The sequence below is a fragment of the Scatophagus argus genome, chromosome 18, assembly GCF_020382885.2.
Source record: "Scatophagus argus isolate fScaArg1 chromosome 18, fScaArg1.pri, whole genome shotgun sequence".
Taxonomy (NCBI): domain Eukaryota; kingdom Metazoa; phylum Chordata; class Actinopteri; family Scatophagidae; genus Scatophagus; species Scatophagus argus.
Window position 1 is genome coordinate 5,752,283 of NC_058510.1, and position 19,796 is coordinate 5,772,078.

General features: G+C 42.8%; 1 protein-coding gene across 3 annotated transcripts in view; it reads right to left on the reverse strand.

Moving 5' to 3' along the window:
- c18h8orf34 (chromosome 18 C8orf34 homolog) overlaps positions 1-19,796 on the reverse strand; it is a 53,230-nt gene that overhangs the window by 7,391 nt on the left and 26,043 nt on the right. For all 3 annotated transcript variants that reach the window (XM_046370811.1, XM_046370810.1, XM_046370812.1), the window contains 4 exons: positions 13,302-13,437; positions 9,248-9,333; positions 9,041-9,114; positions 2,603-2,729 (listed from right to left, as the gene is read on the reverse strand). In XM_046370811.1, the coding sequence (XP_046226767.1) occupies positions 2,603-2,729; positions 9,041-9,114; positions 9,248-9,333; positions 13,302-13,437 (423 nt within the window). The remainder of the gene's footprint in view (positions 1-2,602; positions 2,730-9,040; positions 9,115-9,247; positions 9,334-13,301; positions 13,438-19,796) is intronic.

Here is a 19,796-nt window from a genome sequence, read left to right on the forward strand (position 1 = left end):
CGAGATGCTATGCAGAGCACATTCTGCTTAGTGCCTCGTCCATGTGCTCAATAACCTGCATGTGTACAGCTTGACATTGTCTCTGCTTCGCTTTAACCCGAGCATATAACACACATGTTAGTTCTCTAAATAATAAGGAAAACTAAAGGTACAGGTCACACCTTGGCCTTGAACAGCTAGATAGTCACCATAAGACCTACTTGGGGGGCAGGTGTCTCTGGATTGTTGTGAAATACTTATCATAAACAAAAGAAAATAAGGTGCAAGCTCAAGTTTCACATATGATGATTTCACAGTTAATTCCCTTAACCACCCACACCACGACTGATGTTGTCATTATATCGTAAACAGGATATGTTCATTAGTAATCAGTTCCCATAAAGAAGATTTTTTCATCTCAAGTTATTTACCAGCATAATGATAAACACCACATGTTTTTGTTGTGAAAATCTTCCCCCCTTCCGTAAATGGTTGCTCCACTCATGATTTTATTGTAAACCAGTTGCTTCCCCTGACTTCCTGGCTTAATGATAATGAATAGCTTATCACAAGCGGCTTTATTTTTTAAATTCTACACAGTTGACTGTGTTTAACACAGAAACATTACAAGCCTTCTCACAGACACTGATATGAAGTGACAGCTCCTACACATCAAAGAGGTAGCATTAAACTTTTGATGAGTTTTGATCGAGTCTTTCAATAATAAGAATTAGAAAAAGAAAGATGGGGAGAAAATGAAACAGAAAGACTGAGAGGCAGGAAGAAACAGAAACAGATCTAATCTTTCACAGAGATCGATCAAGCAGCATGTGCTGAGAGAGTCCAGTGCCACAGCATGTTATGCAGCCACTAAGAACTCACGCAAACTTTATTAGGTCCCTCCTCTGAAAATAAACTGAAGCGCTAATCTGAATTCATCTGAAATCTCATTACAACACAATACACTGCCCGCCTGAAGAAATTAAAATACCAGCCATTCATTGGGTAGATGAATCAAGGGCTACCTACGAATGGAGACTGAACCTCCACACTTTGAGTACAGACCAAAATTATATCTGTAGCATTAAATCCAAACGTGTCAAAAATCAAAACTTGGCATCCAAAGCCTGGAAAGATTCTTAGCTTTGTTTTCTTACACTCTGATCATATATTCCTGGCTCTTACAAAGGAAACTTTTCTAACTCTGCACTATATTTTCTGTGAGTAAAAGCCTTTATATTGAACAGTGAGCAGTTTGCCATGTTTTGTGAAATGGAAAAAAGGGTTAAAATACATTCAGCAAAGATACAGGAAATGTTTAAAACAATATCCATCCATGGGTGAAGCTGCATTGAAATCAAAATGTATTTAATAACATCATTCAACAACAAAGTTAGCAAAGATTTAGCTGTATATTATTACAAAAAGCTTAATTTTATCACAAAAGGCAGACCTCACAAAGGGGTGATTTTCACAACCACATAATTTGGGTAACAGTATAACATGAAAAGTGAGGCGCTGCTTCTAAACATGGAAAGTATTAGAAACTAAAAAAGGCTTGAAAGAGTTGAATTAGCTTGTTGAGTTGCTTCACCGAACTGCCCGGTGGGAGCCCTTGGGCTGAATATTCAGTAACTCTGTTTAGAACAACCAGATATTAATGCCATCTGAGGACATCTGGGATGAAGCTGAGTGTGTTGCTAATACAAATAGTCCTCTCACAGCGCCTCTGTAAGCACTGAGGGAACCAAGTGCATTCAGAGCTGATGTGCAGATGAGCTGAGAAGATCGGAGAAGCTGCAGCCACTGCTGGCTGACAGTAATACGTTCACTAAGTAGGATCAATATGCTCCACATGGCTGTAGGGTGTGAAGGCGCCTACAAAGTCTTCACACACAGTGACGCTGTCAAACAGAGTGGGAGGACAAGCATAAGCAAACAAGCTGGTGACACATGATGGTAAATGGCGACATTCCCTCTGGCCTCCACTTCAGGGTTTCATCTGACTCATCAATGTGGATAAATCGATCGTCATGACAATAAAAGCAGTCTCTGAGTCACATAAATCAAAGATGAGCCTTAAACTTTAATAGGAATAAATGGCTTCCAAAATGCCACATAATTTTCGTTTTTGTCAAACAAAATCTGTCTCAAGCACAGTGACTCAGCACAACCAGACTTAGTGATTTAAACTGTCGAAGCTTGAGTTGAGATGAATTCCTGACATGTGGAAATTGCTTAAATTTGTTGTTCTATTTAGTCTTGACACATTTTAGCAGGAAGATCAGTTTTTAATTAACCAAGAAAATCCTTTGGCCAAACGTAGTGCATTCTTAAGCTGGACTCTACCCCTCCCACTCCTCATGAGCGGTCTCTAAACCCCTTTGTATTTCATATGTCTCTGTAATTCAAACTGTGTGTGTGTGTGTGTGTGTGTGTGTGTGTGTGTGCGCATGAGTGAGTGAATGTTTGCACAGTGTGGACTATGTTTTGTATTTCAAAGAAAGTATTTGATCTGACTTGCCCATTCTATTCATCATTAAAGCCACTAATAAACACACAGACAAACTCATTTCCACAAAGGCACAGAGCGCATACATGGACACCACACAGACGTGCCTACCAGCAAGCTGTTTGCCCATGTTCTCCAGCTCTTTAGAAAAGAGGGAGTCACCCAGTAGCAGGCCCGTCTGCCCGACAGAGCTCCCACCTCTCACAGCCTTCAGATCAGCCTCCCAGACAGCCTGACGCTAGTTAGCGAGAAGAGCAGAAAAGAGAGAAAGTCACATTAGACGAAGGACCCTTCAATTAACTCCTTATATAATTTTCAGCTATTGCTGGAAATATCTGAGCCATATCTGTTGGAAAAAAAGGGGCAATTATTATTTTATGGGCTTTAGAAAAACACAAGAAACCACAGCAAGTGTAGATGAAAGCTTGGAGCATGCAGTGCACTCTGTTTAGTGAATGAGGGATGATAGACTGTCAGTAGTGGTTCGGGACATTTTTGTATAACTATCAGTAAATCCATACGAGCTTGTGCGCATGCTAGTCTGTTGGCAAATAGCCTGACAGCAGCAAACTTACACTAACAGTTAAGAAACAATAAATCAGCCATTTTGGATAGTTCAAGGGCACACAATATTGGGATTATACAAAAATAAAGATGATCATATTCCAAAGCACTGGAAGAAAATAAATTCTAAAAAGGCAGATTGGATCACTTATAGGGGCTGCTCTGGCCTGTTTTGCTCCCACCTTCCTGGCCAAGTGTATGATTTGGAAAGGGACCTGTTAGACAGACTCCTGTTGCTAAGTCCTGTAATGGAAGCATGTCTAATCCTCCGATTTACTCCCCTGATGGGACACAAGGGGCCAGATGATATGTTGAGCCAAAGGACCAAGTGCAAAGGAACCTCAAGCACAGGTGAGAAATAAAATCTGTCAGCCATAATTCCACCTCCTGTACATTTGGTTTACACTCAATAAGTTATGATACCACTCATGCCAGCACTTACATCATCTGATGTGCTAAGCACTTAATGAGAGACAGAGTTGACTTAACAAAGTGCTGACACAGAGTAAGGCCCTGGGAGATCTGGTAATATACATATGGTGCAGTCTTCCAGCAACACTTGAAGACAAACCTGGGATATAACAGGCTACTCATTTGATGGTTTTCGGGATTTAAAGTGGACTTAAAAGCCTGTTGCCAAAGAAGAGGAAGGGTATAAAAAACAAGTGAAGTTGCTATCCTTTGATAAATGGCAGAACAGGATTCCCAGGGTCTATGGTATTGATCTTTATGTCTGTCAGATACACAAGGCCCTCTGTGGCAAAAGGACCACAGCACCACAAGCCAATCCTTAATTACAGCCCTCATAAAGCAGCGAGGCAGGCTGAACATTACAACTGAATCCCCTCCCCAACTTTATTTCTTTCACTTTGGTGGTATCTCCCCAAATCCAACAGCATGACATCATCTTGTCCTTCTTTCTCTCTGGATCTTCTCAGCTCTGGAAAAGAAGGCCACCAACAGATTCCTGGTTCAAATTTTCCAAATGTCTTCTCTTGCTTTATTACACTGCGCATCATTACATTTAAGGCGCTAAGCTATAATTCTTTTGGAAGAAATGTCCACAGCTTAACATTTGCATTGCTCCTAGCCCCTCTGTCCACTCAAGGAAAGACTGTACTGTAAGCAGGACCGCATATCCCGGAGCCTGCAGACCAGAGGCTGAAGCTAGTAGTACTGTACAGCACAGTCCCCTCAATGGGGCAAGCAAACAGGATATTCTGAGTCAGCAAGCAATTCACCTCTATAGATAACATCAATAAATAAATAGACATCACAATCAAAACATGACAAATTCACAAAGTCACCTGGAAGACGCTAACATGTGCTATGTACAAAACAGCAAGGCTTCAAGTGGTAGACACAATAAGAATGGACTTGATTACCCGCTAAAGAGGCACAATGAAGTGATGAAAAGTGATTTCCCTTCACCAGAGTTTAAAACAACGATTGTTCTTATCAGCATCACTGTATGACATGAGCACAAACGAGTGAAACATTTCTTCCTCTGTTTGGATGCTTAGACTGGATGCTTTAATCTGCACAGACAAAGAGATGAGCCTTGGCAGCTCCAAAATAAAAAGCGGCTATGACTTTGCAAAGACTTATGAGTATATTAATGTCAGTGGCACAAAATCCAAGTTGTATAATCTCCCTCCCACTATGACAGCTCTAAAAAACAGAAAAAAAACCTAAAAGAGAACAGGGGGAAAAACCCTCTGGTGATGCTTCTGCCCAACAAACAAGGGTCTCGGGTCTTGCCAAATTGATTCCATGTTGAGAGCAAACAAGACAGAGAGGGGATGGAAATCTTAAGTTAAATATTTTACAGCATGCATGTGTGCAGCTATACGTGTGTGGTCAGCAGTAATAATCACCACAGTCTGGGGTTTGGTCCAACATTGCCCTTCGCACAACAAGAACTGCTGGAGATGTGTGCATGCAGTCACAGACCGCAAACATGGTGGGGCTGGGTTGGACGCTTGAGCCTCATGAGCCTACTGCTGGCTTTGCAAAGCACAATTGATGGGTTCTCTTGTTGTGGTGAGGCAGAGTAGCATGGGGACTAATACACACACACACACACACACACACACACCAAACACAACACAACACATGCACACCCACAGGACCATTGATCCAACAACACATAGACACACAGGTGAGCAGCATTCACTGATCGTTTTAGATCTTTAAATGGGCTAATTGGCGAGACTTTCTTCAGGCGATTAGTTTACTGCATTAAAAGAAGTTCTTCTAAGCCAGCAGCCATCTTACCAACAGCAACTTAAAAGGGTAAGCTTTGCTTTTGGTAGTGTGACTCCAGACCGTCTCTCGAAAAGAAGGCGATTGAAAGAGAGTGAGACTTAGAAATGTAACTTCACTTCTAGGAAGGATGACTGGATGGCTGCCGCATGAGCTTTGCCAGACTATATCTGAGTTTATGCTCCATGATGAATATCGTAAAAAGCATCCAGAAAGTGACAATCTGTAGGCGGCCAAGTGAGAACTGCTTTTATCAAATCTGGTGAAGGATGTGTTGATGTCTCAGCGAAGAAAAGAAGATCTTGGCAGATGGGAGCTTGTCTGCACAAGGAGTTGATCTGAACATGTGTGAGATAGAGAGCAGTGTGTACTATTAACTTATTTTCTGGTTTAAACCACATGTAGGGCAACAGGTATTCTTAGTCCTGGACACTGAGAACAAAACTAAAGTCTACTAAACCTGACAGAAAGAAACAAGAACAAAAAAAGAGTGTGTTTTCTAAATAACCAATTTCTGTATTGTAGCCCCTGCTGCAGTAGCGAGCGTAACCATGTGAGGCTATAAAGGGATACAAGGAGTAACACTCAGCTTTTAATGAGTTCCTGTTGTTTTGGCTCACAGTAGAATCACCTAATGGATTTTATGGACTGTATACAGGGCTCACAGGCTCACCGGCCCAACCACCGGGTTAGCAGAGCCAAACGCAAACAGGATATTAACAATAACACAGTTAATACCTTTATTCAAGCATTACAAAGGACATACCGTCTATCCTTCAACCGTAGAACAGCCAACAGAGAAAATTAAAGCTTGGGCCAGCAGGAAGGCAATGGGGTGAAAACTAGTAAAGTGAAATGAAGAGGATACTTTGCAGGAAATCATAATCAGTTTATTCAGCGAGTGCCTAGTAGCAGCTAAATTGGAATTATTATTTTGAAGATAAACAGCGGCTATGGTACAGATCACAGTCTGAGCCGGCATCAAACATCACATTAACAATCTGCTGCTATCCAAAAGCCTTCTGAATATTCTGCTGTGACCGTTTCTACACAGAGCGAATTTGTTATTGGGGTTTGTACAAAATATACTTGACCACTGACATAATATCTTGTGACGTTCACCAAACCAAGACCCAATTTCAGTGTTTCTTCATTTTGATGATGTGGGCTCATCTTCGTTGTTGTGAGACATGATGTTTGCATGGGCCAATTAACAGATAAAACACTCAGTCATCTGTGCATACACTATTGCTCCATGATTCTCCCAAATGCTAGGCCTCTAGAACAGCAGTTCTAGTCTCAGCAGAGAGAAAATCTGCTTGAGAGATCAGTGAGCTTGGAATAATTTAAATGGACCACCTACCCATGCTTCTTATAGGTTGAAATTCACTAAAAATCAAAGCACTGCAACTGCACTTAACAAGAATTAACTCAACTCTGCCTTGAGATAAATGTGCATAAAAGAAAATTCATACTGAGAAGGAGCTGAGCAGCACACACAGCTGTTGTATTCTAAAAATAATTAAGACCATAAAACAAAGAAAACAAATCAAGAAAAACCACTAATATGGAAAACCTGGAAATCCTAAACCAACCTCTGGGGGAATAAAGCAACACTATAGTTTTGCTCGAACATCACAGCGATTTGCTCAGAGGATAACCATGCATGCATGACTGCAGAGGGAGCAGACTGGTGCCAAATATATAAAACCATATAGTGTATCTGCTGAAATTCTGCCAAAAATCCCCTGGAAACAAAAATAAGTCATCACAACGGCTGTGCAATGTATCATACACATGCCATTGCATCACACTCATTATCTTATTTCTACCATACAAATGAACCGTTTCCCCCCCGGCACATTTTATGAAGGTAACACCCATACAGTGCAACTCAGAGTTAAATTTGATTAAAACGTATCATTTCACACGTACAAAGGAAACTATAGAAGAACTGCTTGGGGGAATTTGCTCTGGCGATTGCTTTAGGAAAGTATTTGCCTTTATGGGGCAATTATCACCTAAAGTAGCTGGCAGAGGCAGGGGGCCTGTCGGACTAATAATGATAACCGTTAACAGTGTTTACTTTCCAACATCACCAACCTTTTACTGCACAAACCAGGGCGACATACAGTGCAAGGCAGACTTCAGTTAACGACAGCCAAGCGTAATGAAATCTGCTAATGATTAAATACAACGTTTAATACAATTTTTAAACTAGAAGAAGTTGCTTGTGCCATTTTTTAATGACAGTAAAGAATGAAAAAAACAAACGGACACTATTCTGCCAAAGCAAAGGACACCTGTGTACTCACAATATGTACCTAATTAAGTATCGCAGCAGGAGATACATTAAATAAGTCTGCTAAGAAAGAAGGAATTATTTCTCATATTGTATGACTTCAACCACTGTGTTTTCCCCCACATTAAGCTCATTTAAGCATTACATTTTTTTCTTCCATAGCCTACCGTTTAGTGATTGTGACCCACAAACCCCTGAAGGACCAGTTGAACCAACAAGCTATTACAAATTGCATTTGCCTTTCAAAGACAGCCAAACATAAGCAATTAAACACCAAACAACCACATAAGCTACAGTAGATGACAGGAGACGTTTGCACTTGCGTTTTCCATATGGGACACATTAGTACCTTCTACTTCAGTGTGCCAGACAGGGCTTAACCTATGGAGATGTAGTGCAAGGGGAGAGATGGAGCGTTTAGTCCCCTGGTAAGGGCAGCTGCAAACTGGAAGTGAAGGTCAGTGGTAAAGAATTTAATCAGCTTAAATCTCAGAGTCAGAAGCTGTGCAGTAATAAAATTGACACTTTCCATCTGGTCACTGATCTTTTCCCTTGAATCATCTGAAAAAATAGTACCAGAGTGGCAGTTTGAAGCTCTAAGATGCAGTTTCTCTAATTTCTCGATAGCGGCTGGCATATTTGGCTTAATCCTTCAGACTTCCATTTGGAGCCTTTGATTCAGCAGGGCCTTCAGTCTCTAAAAGTCTGCTCCCAGTTAGTCTGGAGCCTCTCTGCATCTGCTCTGCACACGCAGCAACGCCTTGGCTTCAAACCCCTTTCTTTCTTTAGAAAACGCAGTAAAAGGCCTTGTCTAACACTTAGATTAGGCAATTATAAAAAAAAAGAAAGCTATTGGCTTTTTAGCGCGGGTAATTATACAAAGGTATCGGCGTCTTAGCTGACCGCTTTATTAACAGCATGTGAGCGTCTGCCTGTGTCTGAGCGTGGTGTGTGCCATATTAGACCTCCATAGATTTCTTCCCCTGAAGCATGTGAACTTATCACGCAAGCATCCCAGAGAACAAAACTGTGTGCACTCCCATAACCCATAAATATTCAGGTCTATTGTATAAAACTTCCAAAAAAAGCCTCAATTGTTGTTGGGTCACAAGATATTCTTTTCATTTATACCTTTAAGATCGCACACAAGTGCCCTAAGAGGTAAGCAAACGATATAGGGAGATTTCTAATGGCGGGGTATCACTCATTCAGCACTGTATCAACTGTTCTGTAAGCTGGAATGCCCACATAAAGATGGATCAGTTTTTCTTGGGTTCTGTCCTATTAAGGAGAGGCTTGAGGTGGTTTTTCCTCTCACTCTTGAGAGAACAGAGGCTGAGGAGGAGAGAGCAGCATGGTAATTGATGGCTGTAAAATGATCTTAATTGTTTGGTGATGGATGTAGGGAGGACACTTACTGAGGCTGACACCTGAGACAAGGCCTCGCATTCCTGCAACCGTCCCGCCGCTGTGTCCACTCCGGGCAATGGAGCTGCTCAAGACAACACACACAAATTGGGAAAAAGAAATGACAGACCAGTGAGAGTGTGATACCAGAAAAATATAAATAAATAAATAGAATTAACAACAAATACTTTGAATTTTAAGTGGGTTGTGCAACTTACAGGAGATGTCAGGTACAGCTTGTTCAGATATGTGAGGCTTGTGCTCCTCTTCAGATCTGGTGTCTGATAAACTGTCCCCCTGCAACCTAGAGACAACACGTAACATGTAAACTATTGCACATGATGGCAGCTGAGTGCATTTAAATAATCGCTGAAATCTGCATTTTTCAGCCGGGAGACTGCAATGCACTTTTGTAAACTGAATGCCAAAAAGACGAGCAAGTCTCTATCGGTCTGAGGTGATGAGACAAAGAGGAAGTGTTTAGTGAGCTTATGATCTCTTCTGCAAAATCTGGGACTGTCCCAACAAAAGAATAACATGGGGGTGACTCTCGGGGCATATTTCATCCCACTGAACAAAAAAAAAACAAATCTGAAACCCTGAAACTGAAGGGATAAAAACTTGTTTCAGGAGAGAAGTCAATCAAAACTGTTGCCCCTTAAATCATTCAGTTCTTTATCATACTGTGTTCCAAGCCCCTATGACTTTTTTCCCCCCAAAGTTATCTGTTTGGACTGAAATGGAAGTGGGTCTGAAATATTTGGCCGTCTCCTTAACGTACTAGAAGATTTAAGTTTCCCTGTGATAGGAAAGTATACTGCGGGTGAAAGGCAAACAGCAACCGAAATGCCTTCTCAGTGGGAAGATAAACATGTTACAAGAGGCCTTTCACTGCATTTCCACTGTTCTGCAAACTAATTCACACACTCCCAACATCAGTGCAGAATAAAAGGCAGTGTTTATTTTGCTACAGCATATTTTTAACGACTGTAATTCATACCACATATTCACTGTAATTACACACTACTTTAGCCCCAAATGCTTTCGCTGCATGCTATTTCCATGTCAGCGGTGCAACCATTAGCTGAAGACAAAGGAAAGCAATCTATGTGCTTTTATGGCGCGGCTGCATTCCGTCACAGCCGCAGGGCCTCTTGGTTTCTACCTCTACGATGAGGGTAAAAGCAGAACACAGCTTTTTAAAGTGTATTCTATTTCGTTCCTTCTTTATACTTCCCTCTCCTTGTCTTTGCCTTTCTTTAATGGTCTTTATAAGACCATTAAAAAGTACCCAAGATGACTCTCACCAGGCCTTCTCATTCTCCGAACAAAAGCTGCTCATAGCCACAAGTCCTCACTGCCATTCCCTCAGTACATTCCTGATATGAAAACAATTAATTTAATGAGAACTACAAGCCCAAATGAGGTTTGTGGAGATCTATCCATTTCCTTGGACCACATTGCCAACTCTTCCCGACTGTGCCCAGGATCTGGGATGCGTTTGCACACAGGAGGTTTTGTGGCAGGAGTGCATAGCCATTAAAAGAACTGATCGGATGCATGAAGGAGGTGGATGAAATGCTGGTGTGACCGCAGCTATAGCCCGAGAGACAGAGACATGCCCACAACACACAGGCCACACGGCACTTTACACTTCAACCAACCAGTAGAGAGCCAGAGGAAGCAGCGGGTTTCCTGACCTGCCACTGCTGGTTAGGAACCACACAGGCTGACTGGACTGTTTGGTGGGACGGACAGAAGGAAAAGAAAAGGACAATGGCAGAGGAAGGTGTGTAAAGGCAGGGAGGAAAATCGGAGATGGGAAAAGTGACCTAAAGATGAAAGGCTTACATGTTGTAAATTTAAACTCAATTATGCAATAAAGATAATATCCACATACTAAAATGTAAAACACATACATATTATATAAAATAATGTACTTTATGAATCTGCTTAGAACAAATCAATCCTGGAATTCACTATTTCCCCTAATATAAAATCTCCTTTAAAGTGTTCTCTTCAAATGGAAACAGACTACTTCTCCTCCTCCCGTTTCCAAGTGGCATTACTGTTGTTGCCACTGTCTCATTCATTTAGTCTGTAATGGAGATATGGAAGCAGATAGAGATGGTGCCAGGCGGCTGAGCAATCTCCAAATACCCAGGAGATTTTGTGCCAGATGACAAAAAACACTGCACTGCTGTCACAGTCAACATTTAGCTCATAATGAAACATAACTGCTAAAAATGTGTCTATTGCACATTTAAGGTGTTGCATCTGTGTGATGTTATTCTGTAGTTCAAGTCCAGAGTTATTCATTTAAATCTTCTGTACTCCGCCTGTAACAGCACAGGTGGATCTGCAGTAATGTACAGGAGTGCCGCTGGAAATTAATAAATGCTCGCTGGTGCGAATGTGAGTTGTCACCTTCACGCTGTAGGTGTGAAAGTAAGCGTCACCTTTCCTTGGCTTTGGGTGGTACATGGTAAAGTCGAGTGGTTTGACTGCTCAGACAATGAGAGGGAGTGGATACAGTGTGTGCACAGTATGCTGTAGTGCACTGACCCATCAGAGCTCACATGTGGGTATGTGAGGAATGCTTGTCCAACTTGTCTCAGGCCTCAGTTTTATTCTAAAACTCTGAGTATGAACTCACATATGTACAGCAGTGTACTGCAGGTGTGAAACACAGGGGCCACATACCACATACGTTAGTGTTCAGAGGCGTTAGTTTAAGGGCTGGCCCCACATCAAGACATGCTTGAAAGGTGTTCCTTGCAGTCTCATCGAGACAGTGCACACAGCATGAGGTCTCTGACAGGACTACCCCTCTCCTAAGCCAGCCCTGACCTCTGCCTCCGATGCCTTCTCTTCACAGAGGTGGTGTGTGTATGCATGTAAGGGCAGGTATGGACATGTTTTATGTGTGGATTCATGAATATCTGTGTTTGTGTGTGCATGTGTAAATTCCTGCACAACTCCTGATTTCAGAATTAAGCGTCTCCAAAATAGCACAAAAGGCATACCATGCGTGCAACACTTTTCCAGCTTAGTGATCTGTTTATGGCCCTCACACTCACCAGAAATGACTATGAATGACCACGACTCCTTCACCAGTAGTACTTGGGAAGGATTTTGTGGTTAGGTTATAGAGGACGAAGCAAAAATTTGGACTGAACCAGAAGGAGAAAGGAAGACGCGGAAGAAGAGCAGATGTCTGACATTTCAGTCAGGGAAAAAAAAAAAAAAAGACGAATGAGTCAAAATTCCTCTCCAGACACAGATGCTGTTTGGCTCGGCTGCTGATCCGACCAGCGGACACAACGATAAGCCAAAGGTATAAACTATTTGCTTAAAAACATCCAGCCGATAAAAAAAATCCACTGATACCATTCATCCTCCTACAGGACCTCTGACAACATCCCGCAGAATGTGAGCGGAGCAAAACCGATAAGCAGCGTCAATGAAACAAAAGTAGGAAACAAACAAATTCCAAACCCCAAACAAAGGAGACCATGCAGGCAGCAGTGTGCCGTGGCGTCTCATCGAACAGATACCGGTTTATCTTTGACTGGCATCAAGGAAGAGTCCTGCCCACACCTGCCTATGGCATCACACCCAACACTCAGAAACCTGAGCTCCGGACTGATGCTGTGGATCGAGGGAACAGGAAATGTGTCAGGGGAGAAAAACAGCGATAAAAAGAGAAAGGGTGATAATGGAGACAATTATCAGTGCATGAGCTGATTTGTGAGGACAGGCAACACCGGAATGCACTTCAGATATGATATTATTCTCTGCTCTGAATGTTGAGGTATGCTGCCTCTCATACAGAAAGAGCTGGTGAGGAAGTCGAGGGCTGGACACAAGGAGGAGGGATAAAAACATGTTTGTATGATGGAAAAGAAATAACAGTTTACAGTCCTGCCACAATTTTACTGTAGCTTAAATGTATTTAAATTCACGGAATTTGAAGCCTTAAAGTTTTGCTTTTTGCTGGTTGGCAATGCAAAAACTAGAGAAAGTCACTGCTCCCGACCCAGAAATAGTGAAGCACATAACCTCAGTTTTTATTCTAAGCCATGCCAACCGGTTGCTGGCTGTTGTCGTTGACAGTGGTATTGATCCACTCATCAAACTTGTAGAGAATTGCCCAAAATGTCAAACCCTCCCTGTAAATCGCTGTAATTACAGAACGACTCCACAGAGCTGTGAAGAGTCAAACACGAACTCTCTACAAAGTGCCGGAGAAGAGAAGGTCCAAATGTTTACCTGGCACACCTAGAGCAGATGTTGAGTGTAACTTTGGCCTGCGGTTCAGGCTGATAGGAGCTGCGTCCCTGGCTGAACTTACTGCCGGACAGAGCCAAGCCCGTCACGCCCTCCATCCGCAGGTCGTCCAGGTCCTCTGAGGTGGGAAGGGACAAAAGAGACACGTGGAGAGTCAAGGGAAGAAAAAGGAAGCCAAGGACAAGGAAGAGGAAACAAAAGAGAAAGAAAGGACAGTCATTAATCATAGTTTAGTCTCCCCTTGTCAGTATGATGCCCAGTGATGACAGCCTGCTTAGAGTCAAAGGAGCAAGCACAACTCGGCAAATAAACACTCTGATCCCAGCCATGTTGCTCTGCTCACTCACACGCACTGCACACACAGACACCCACAAAATCAAACACAATCAGCAGGAAAAAAAAAAGCAGTTTGCATCGTCAACTCTTTGTTTTAGGGAGCGATGCGGACGAGTCGATGACAGCGCCGCATTACGGCAGCGCAGAAACAGGAAGGGTACATTCAATCTGAGCAGGAAGGGCACAAAGAACAATGAAGTCGGCGAGGAGAGGCGGCGAGACGGAGATGCAGAGCTGGAACGCTGGGATTCGTCTGATCTCTCCCTGTGTCCTCGAGAGCGTGCACACACACACACACACACACACACACAGGCTGTCCTCCCTCTAAAGAAGTCCATATGTATCAGACGTGCCACAGTTGTTCGTCCTAACCTCTTACTCTGTCTGTTTTTCTCTGCAGCCACAATGTGTACATACGTCTGCATGCACACAAACACACAGAGATAATAACAGGTGCAGAGTTCCTTTTTAACTTTTTAACTTAATGCTCATGTTATATAAACTCTCTTTTTGTCTGCCTTGCCTCTGTTTTCCGAGATATCTGCTTTATCTCAAACATGCAGCTGGTCTCTTTGCGATGAAATGCTCTCCACATGGAAGAACTGGAGGACTGAAGTTTGGACGTGATACAAGACTAAACAGGATCATCAGATATCACGTCAGACGGAACGCACGGTACAGAACGCGACACACATTTATTTAATAGAGCCTCTACTAGCATGATAGGGGAACGAAGCATAAATCAGGCCGGCAACGAGATTTATGAAAGAACAGCAGTGAAGTCGAATAACATGAAGTCAGTGTTTTCTGTAGCAAAGCGGAGGACTGTAATGGTTCGTTAAATGTAATAACAGAGGATCAAAGGGGAGAGCCTGAATCGGCCAGACCATTTTGGTTTTGAATGGGTCCTCAAGAGATAAAACATATTGCAGTACTTTCCTTGTTATGAGGATGAATAGCGAGTGGCTGTCTGGACTTTTACTTGGTTAAGTGCGCTGGTCAAGCTTTTAAAACACATGCTGAATCACACAGAACAGTTTGACCGGTCATCATAACAATATCTGTCCCGTTCTTTCCTTCAGACCAGAAGAATTTAGGAGCTTTGCCAATGCGGGGGTTGCCTTCAGGACAAACAGCGTGTTTCTCGCCTCGCGCTGCCATTGTTTCTGCTTGTGCACATACAGTAGAGCGCGGCGCACTTCGCGTCCGTCTCTGTGCATGTGTGCGTCGAGTCATTTGAAACCGACAATGATACTTTTCACTTGGAGATCACATTACCTGGCCCCTGGTTTGAGGCGAAACATGGGCCTCACACCTTGAAAGAGGAGAATGCATGACTAATCACCTGGATTAGTTTAGATGACTCTTGCTCATGAGAATTCTCTCCCTCCATCCATCAAAGACCGCAGACCCAGAAAATCTCACCTGTCTCCTTTGGGTGTCAGAAAATCATTCAGACGAGACAATCGGTGCTTCATTCTAATCCACTCATTTGAGACTCTATCATGACCTGATTGGTGGAACAGAGTCGGGTGTTAATTGATTCTTTGTTTTTCCCCCCACAAACTACAACAGACAAGCCAAAATAATGAGAACATATGAATGCACAGAGTCTGGATGGTCCATCGCTTTGGACTGGACTGGAATATCTCGGCATTTTTAGATGGGATGATTACCATAATGTTCTACACAAACATTCAGACCTCCCAGAGGACGAATCCTCTGGCACCACGAAGAGGCTAATGTTTGTGGTTGTGAGTTAGACATCTCAGCAGCTATTGGATTTGTTACAGACATTCACTTGTCTACAAACTTTGGTGAACCCCTCACTTTTCACTGAGCGCCACCAAAAAGGCAAAAATGTAATTTGTCGTTACTCGTCTACGACCAAAAGTAATTAGTCTCGGCTGTATTATTTCAATGAAGATGGAGAGCACATTTGGCAGGCTAGATGGTGTACAATGCAAACATCAAACCTGTTAATGACATGTTAGCATGCTAAAGTTAGCTTCTAGCTCAAAGCAGTGCTGTCCTCACAGAGCTGCTAGCATGGTGGTAAACGACTCTTGTTAAGACCACAGCACATGGGTGGTCTCAGGAAAACTGTCAGTACACGGACTGGTTCACATGGAGGGAAATTAAAAAGAAAAAAAAAATCTGGCCAGTAAGTAAATGAAATAAATAATTTCTCATTTTAATAAAGCGTTTTTTTTAAACATTAATTTTTTCATGCCTTTTAAATTAAAACCGTTTCACAGTCGTCACTGCAGTATCAACCAATAAATTGACAAATGTTAATTAAACAGTGTTTTGTTTGTCCTTTCGGGGTCACTGTAGGAGCACAGCAGTAAAAGGCAATAACCTTTCGTTCTAAGGTAACGAAAACTCAACAATTCTTTGTTTCACTGATGGAATAAAATGGAATAAAAGCAATTATTATACTCAATTTTTGCATCTGAATCCCCAGTTCTACACACCGAACCTTTGACTAGTTTTTACTGTATTACACTCTTTAACACCAGAAACTCTAAAATCAGTATGTATATTCAAGGCCTTAAACAAAGTGTGGACGTATCTTGGTTTTCTTACATTTTGCTCACATTGCATCCAGGCTGTGTGAGAGCGAGCGCCGTTTCAGTGTTTTGAGGAGGACAGATACATTCCAGTAATACCCTTAAGCGGGACAATATTAAATGTCCCATTCATCACAGTATGCTTTGGAGGGGGTGGGGACAGAGAGAGTCACCAGCAATAACAGCAGTTTACTGTTCGTGGGAACTGCTCAAGTTTGGGCCTTCACCTTTCCCTCTTTTCTCTTCATCCGTCCCCACTTCGAACCACTTTGCCTTCTTGTGGCGACTGACGAATGTGGCATGCCAGATTTTCTTTGGGTCACAGCCTGTGATACAAATCAGTAACTGACACTTGGAAACATTCACTTGTGAGGCCGCAGCTCTCATGAAATACCAAAAGAATAACAGCGAGTGGGTCTGACCCTGAAAGAGAACATGACCTCAGTGTACACAGCTGCTTGTCACCTCACCCCCCACTTTGTCTTTTGGACTCGTTTCCTTCTGTCAAGATAAAATGACAGAATAATGGAGAGAAAGACCTCAGTGTCTGAAGGAAGTGAAAGCTAATCTCAAAGGTCACTGAGGTAAACAAAGGCTTTTATCTGGAGTACATCCAATACAGAAAACAGATTAGAGTCTGCCTGAATGAATCGTAACACACTTGCAGGTTCCTCCTTTGGCCAGATGAGAGAGTAGAGGACAACATTTCAACCCAACTGGTTAGTTTGTGGATGCAGATGAGTCAAGGGCTACAATTACTGTACACTTAGCACCAAGCTACGCTCCCAGGGTATCATTGCAGCTCACTGTCCATGCGCTAGTTTTCAGGTTGGCCCGCAGGTATGGACATTTCTAAGTGTATGACTCTGAAGCAGAAAAAACGGAGGAACTTTTCAACTTTGCTTGAATAAATGATGGTTACGTAAAGGCCAAACTGTCTATTTTCTAAGTTGAAACATTCGTGCCGCTCCGATCGCAGGCTTTAGGCGTCATCTGTGTAACAGCAGTCTGTATCTCAGCCATGTCAGCCCACCATGAGGCTGAATCCAACTCTGAACCTTCTTCTGAGGAGGGAGATGTGACAGATTTCTGTGTCGACACCACGCTGTCTCAGAGGAGGGCCCATCTATGCAGTGTTAAAATGATGAATATGTGGTGATGAATATGCGACTTATGGGAAGGGATTTAAGTGTTAGCACTGTAAATGACTGCTTTTACATGAACACATGAAGTATGTCGACGCATGTGCTCACAGTATAGCAGCACGTGTCAGCAGCAGTTTGTTTCTTATTTGTCAAGAGTGTGATCTTTGTGTTCTCAAACGGAAACGGACATACTTTGAATCAGCATGCACAATGTAATCGGCGATATCTGAATGCGCAGCAGACTCTAACTACGCTTTAAATGTAGCAGTTGAAGTTATGGCAAATCAACTCTTATGCAATTTACAGCATTAAAAAAAAGGCTTAACCCAGACACCTAGCTGGTATTTTCAAGAGTGAGTTCTCAAATCCATGCTCACATATTTCTGTGCTGCTTTCTGCTCTGTGTCTGCCAAGTCAAACGTGGAAGAGCGAGCGCATACTCTGCAGGTTGACAATAGAGCCCAGCGTGCCTCCCACACAATACCACCATGATAAGTTTACAATGCGTCTCCCGTGAGACCAGTTTACCCTGAGACCATGACAGCCTCCCAGGCCTCTGTCTAGACACAACAAACGTCTGTCCACACTCGCCCGTTTGTCAGCCCGTCACATTTCCACTCCCCGGGCACCGGGGCAGCCATGCGTGCTCCCCGCCCCGTCTAACGATGAGACATGGCAGATAAATAAAATGGGTCTGAACTGAGCGTAGGTTGGGGGGTGGCGGAAAGTATTTGAGCGATGCAATTCCAACAAAAGGCCCGAGCAATGAGGAATTCCGTGCCGCAATCACTCACTCACAGTAAAGACAGAGAGGAGCAGCACAGAGACGCAGATAAAGTGTTTGTGTGCTCCTCTCTCCAAGTTTCCATGTAATTTAATGTTGTTTAGATAGCGACGGACTGACTGGCTCTGTGCTGCTCCTCATACAGCTAACAACAGAGCTGAAGTCATAATTAGTGCATTGGCTTCACAATAACTTAATACACACCTTCTCGGATGATGCGTTGACAGATGAGTGTGTGTGTGTGTGTGTGTGTGTGGGGGTCATCAAACATGCTACCCCACACATGAAGTGGGAGGCACACACACAAACACACACTCCATCTTCCACACCAAAAGATATTTCATCAAGTACTGCGTGTTAGTGTGTCTCGTGTCTCAAAGTGAAATAACTGAATTTTCCATTCTTTCATGAGCAGTGACGACGTCTCACCACATAACACTGGGCTCTAATTAATAGCCTATAAATGATGGATGCTTTGCACAGTCAAAAGCTGCACTCTCACACACACAGAGACCCACATGTGTGAGCAACATATAGATAAAAAAGCAACCAGACACATACTCAACCCAGCACTTACTGTGACACTTGCAGACCTCACACTTTTGTTGCCCTCACGCATACAACCGGCATTTGCTTTTCATTAAACTTCGAGCGTAAAGCCTCCACTCGGTGGTTAGTCGTCACACAGACATCTTTGATGTGAGTCGCGGCGGAGACACATTTGTTTGGCTTTGTAATAAAAACAATATTCCAACTTACATTTCATAATTATGTCTCGGCTTTCAATGGCACCCTCCTCCCCTCCTGGCCTAAAAATATGCCTGTTAGGCTCCAAGTGCCCCACAACTCTGAGTGCCGCAGTAAAAAAACCTTGATCAGAATCAGATGGGGACACACATGAGCTGGGTAACATCACAGCTCTGAGGTCTGTGGAAAGTCTTATCGTAGACTTTGGTGCAAACCTCCTTTTAACTCGCTTTCAAACCGCAAATATTGCAGAGATTAGGATGTCACTGCAGACAGAGCACTGATGCATCACGATGCCAGTCATTCTGGTGACTTGAGCTGAGCCATCCTGCATGTTGGAAACTTCAAAATAAATTTGGAATAGTTGTCAAACATGCACTTTTTAAGTACTATATAGTAAATATATCAAACCAGCTGTCTGCCAGGATCAAGGCTGCAATCCACAGTGGTCAGTCAAAAATGTTGATTTTAATGACTATTTTAAGACATTAAAAAAATCCATCAAGCAGGGATGTGCCCATACAAGAGGAGTCTAGAGAGACGATGATGATAGAAGAGCAGTTTTAGCAAAAACAAATATCAGTTAACATGACTGATGGGATGATGTGTTGATGTAATGCAAGAGATTGACTTTCAATTCAATGTCTGCAGTTCATTCCTGAGATCATCACTTCCCTTGCTTGTTTGTGATAAACACATAGATACAGCAACACACACATGGATACAGAGGTACGGAGACTTGCATTCACTCACACTCTGACTACTGATTACTCCCATGGTCTTTAACTCCCTTGTCTATTTGTCTCTCAAATCTTAATCCTGCAGCGGACAGGAGCCAGATAACTGCTGGCCGGGCGTGTGTGTGTGTGTGTGTGTGTGTTGGGGGGGGGGG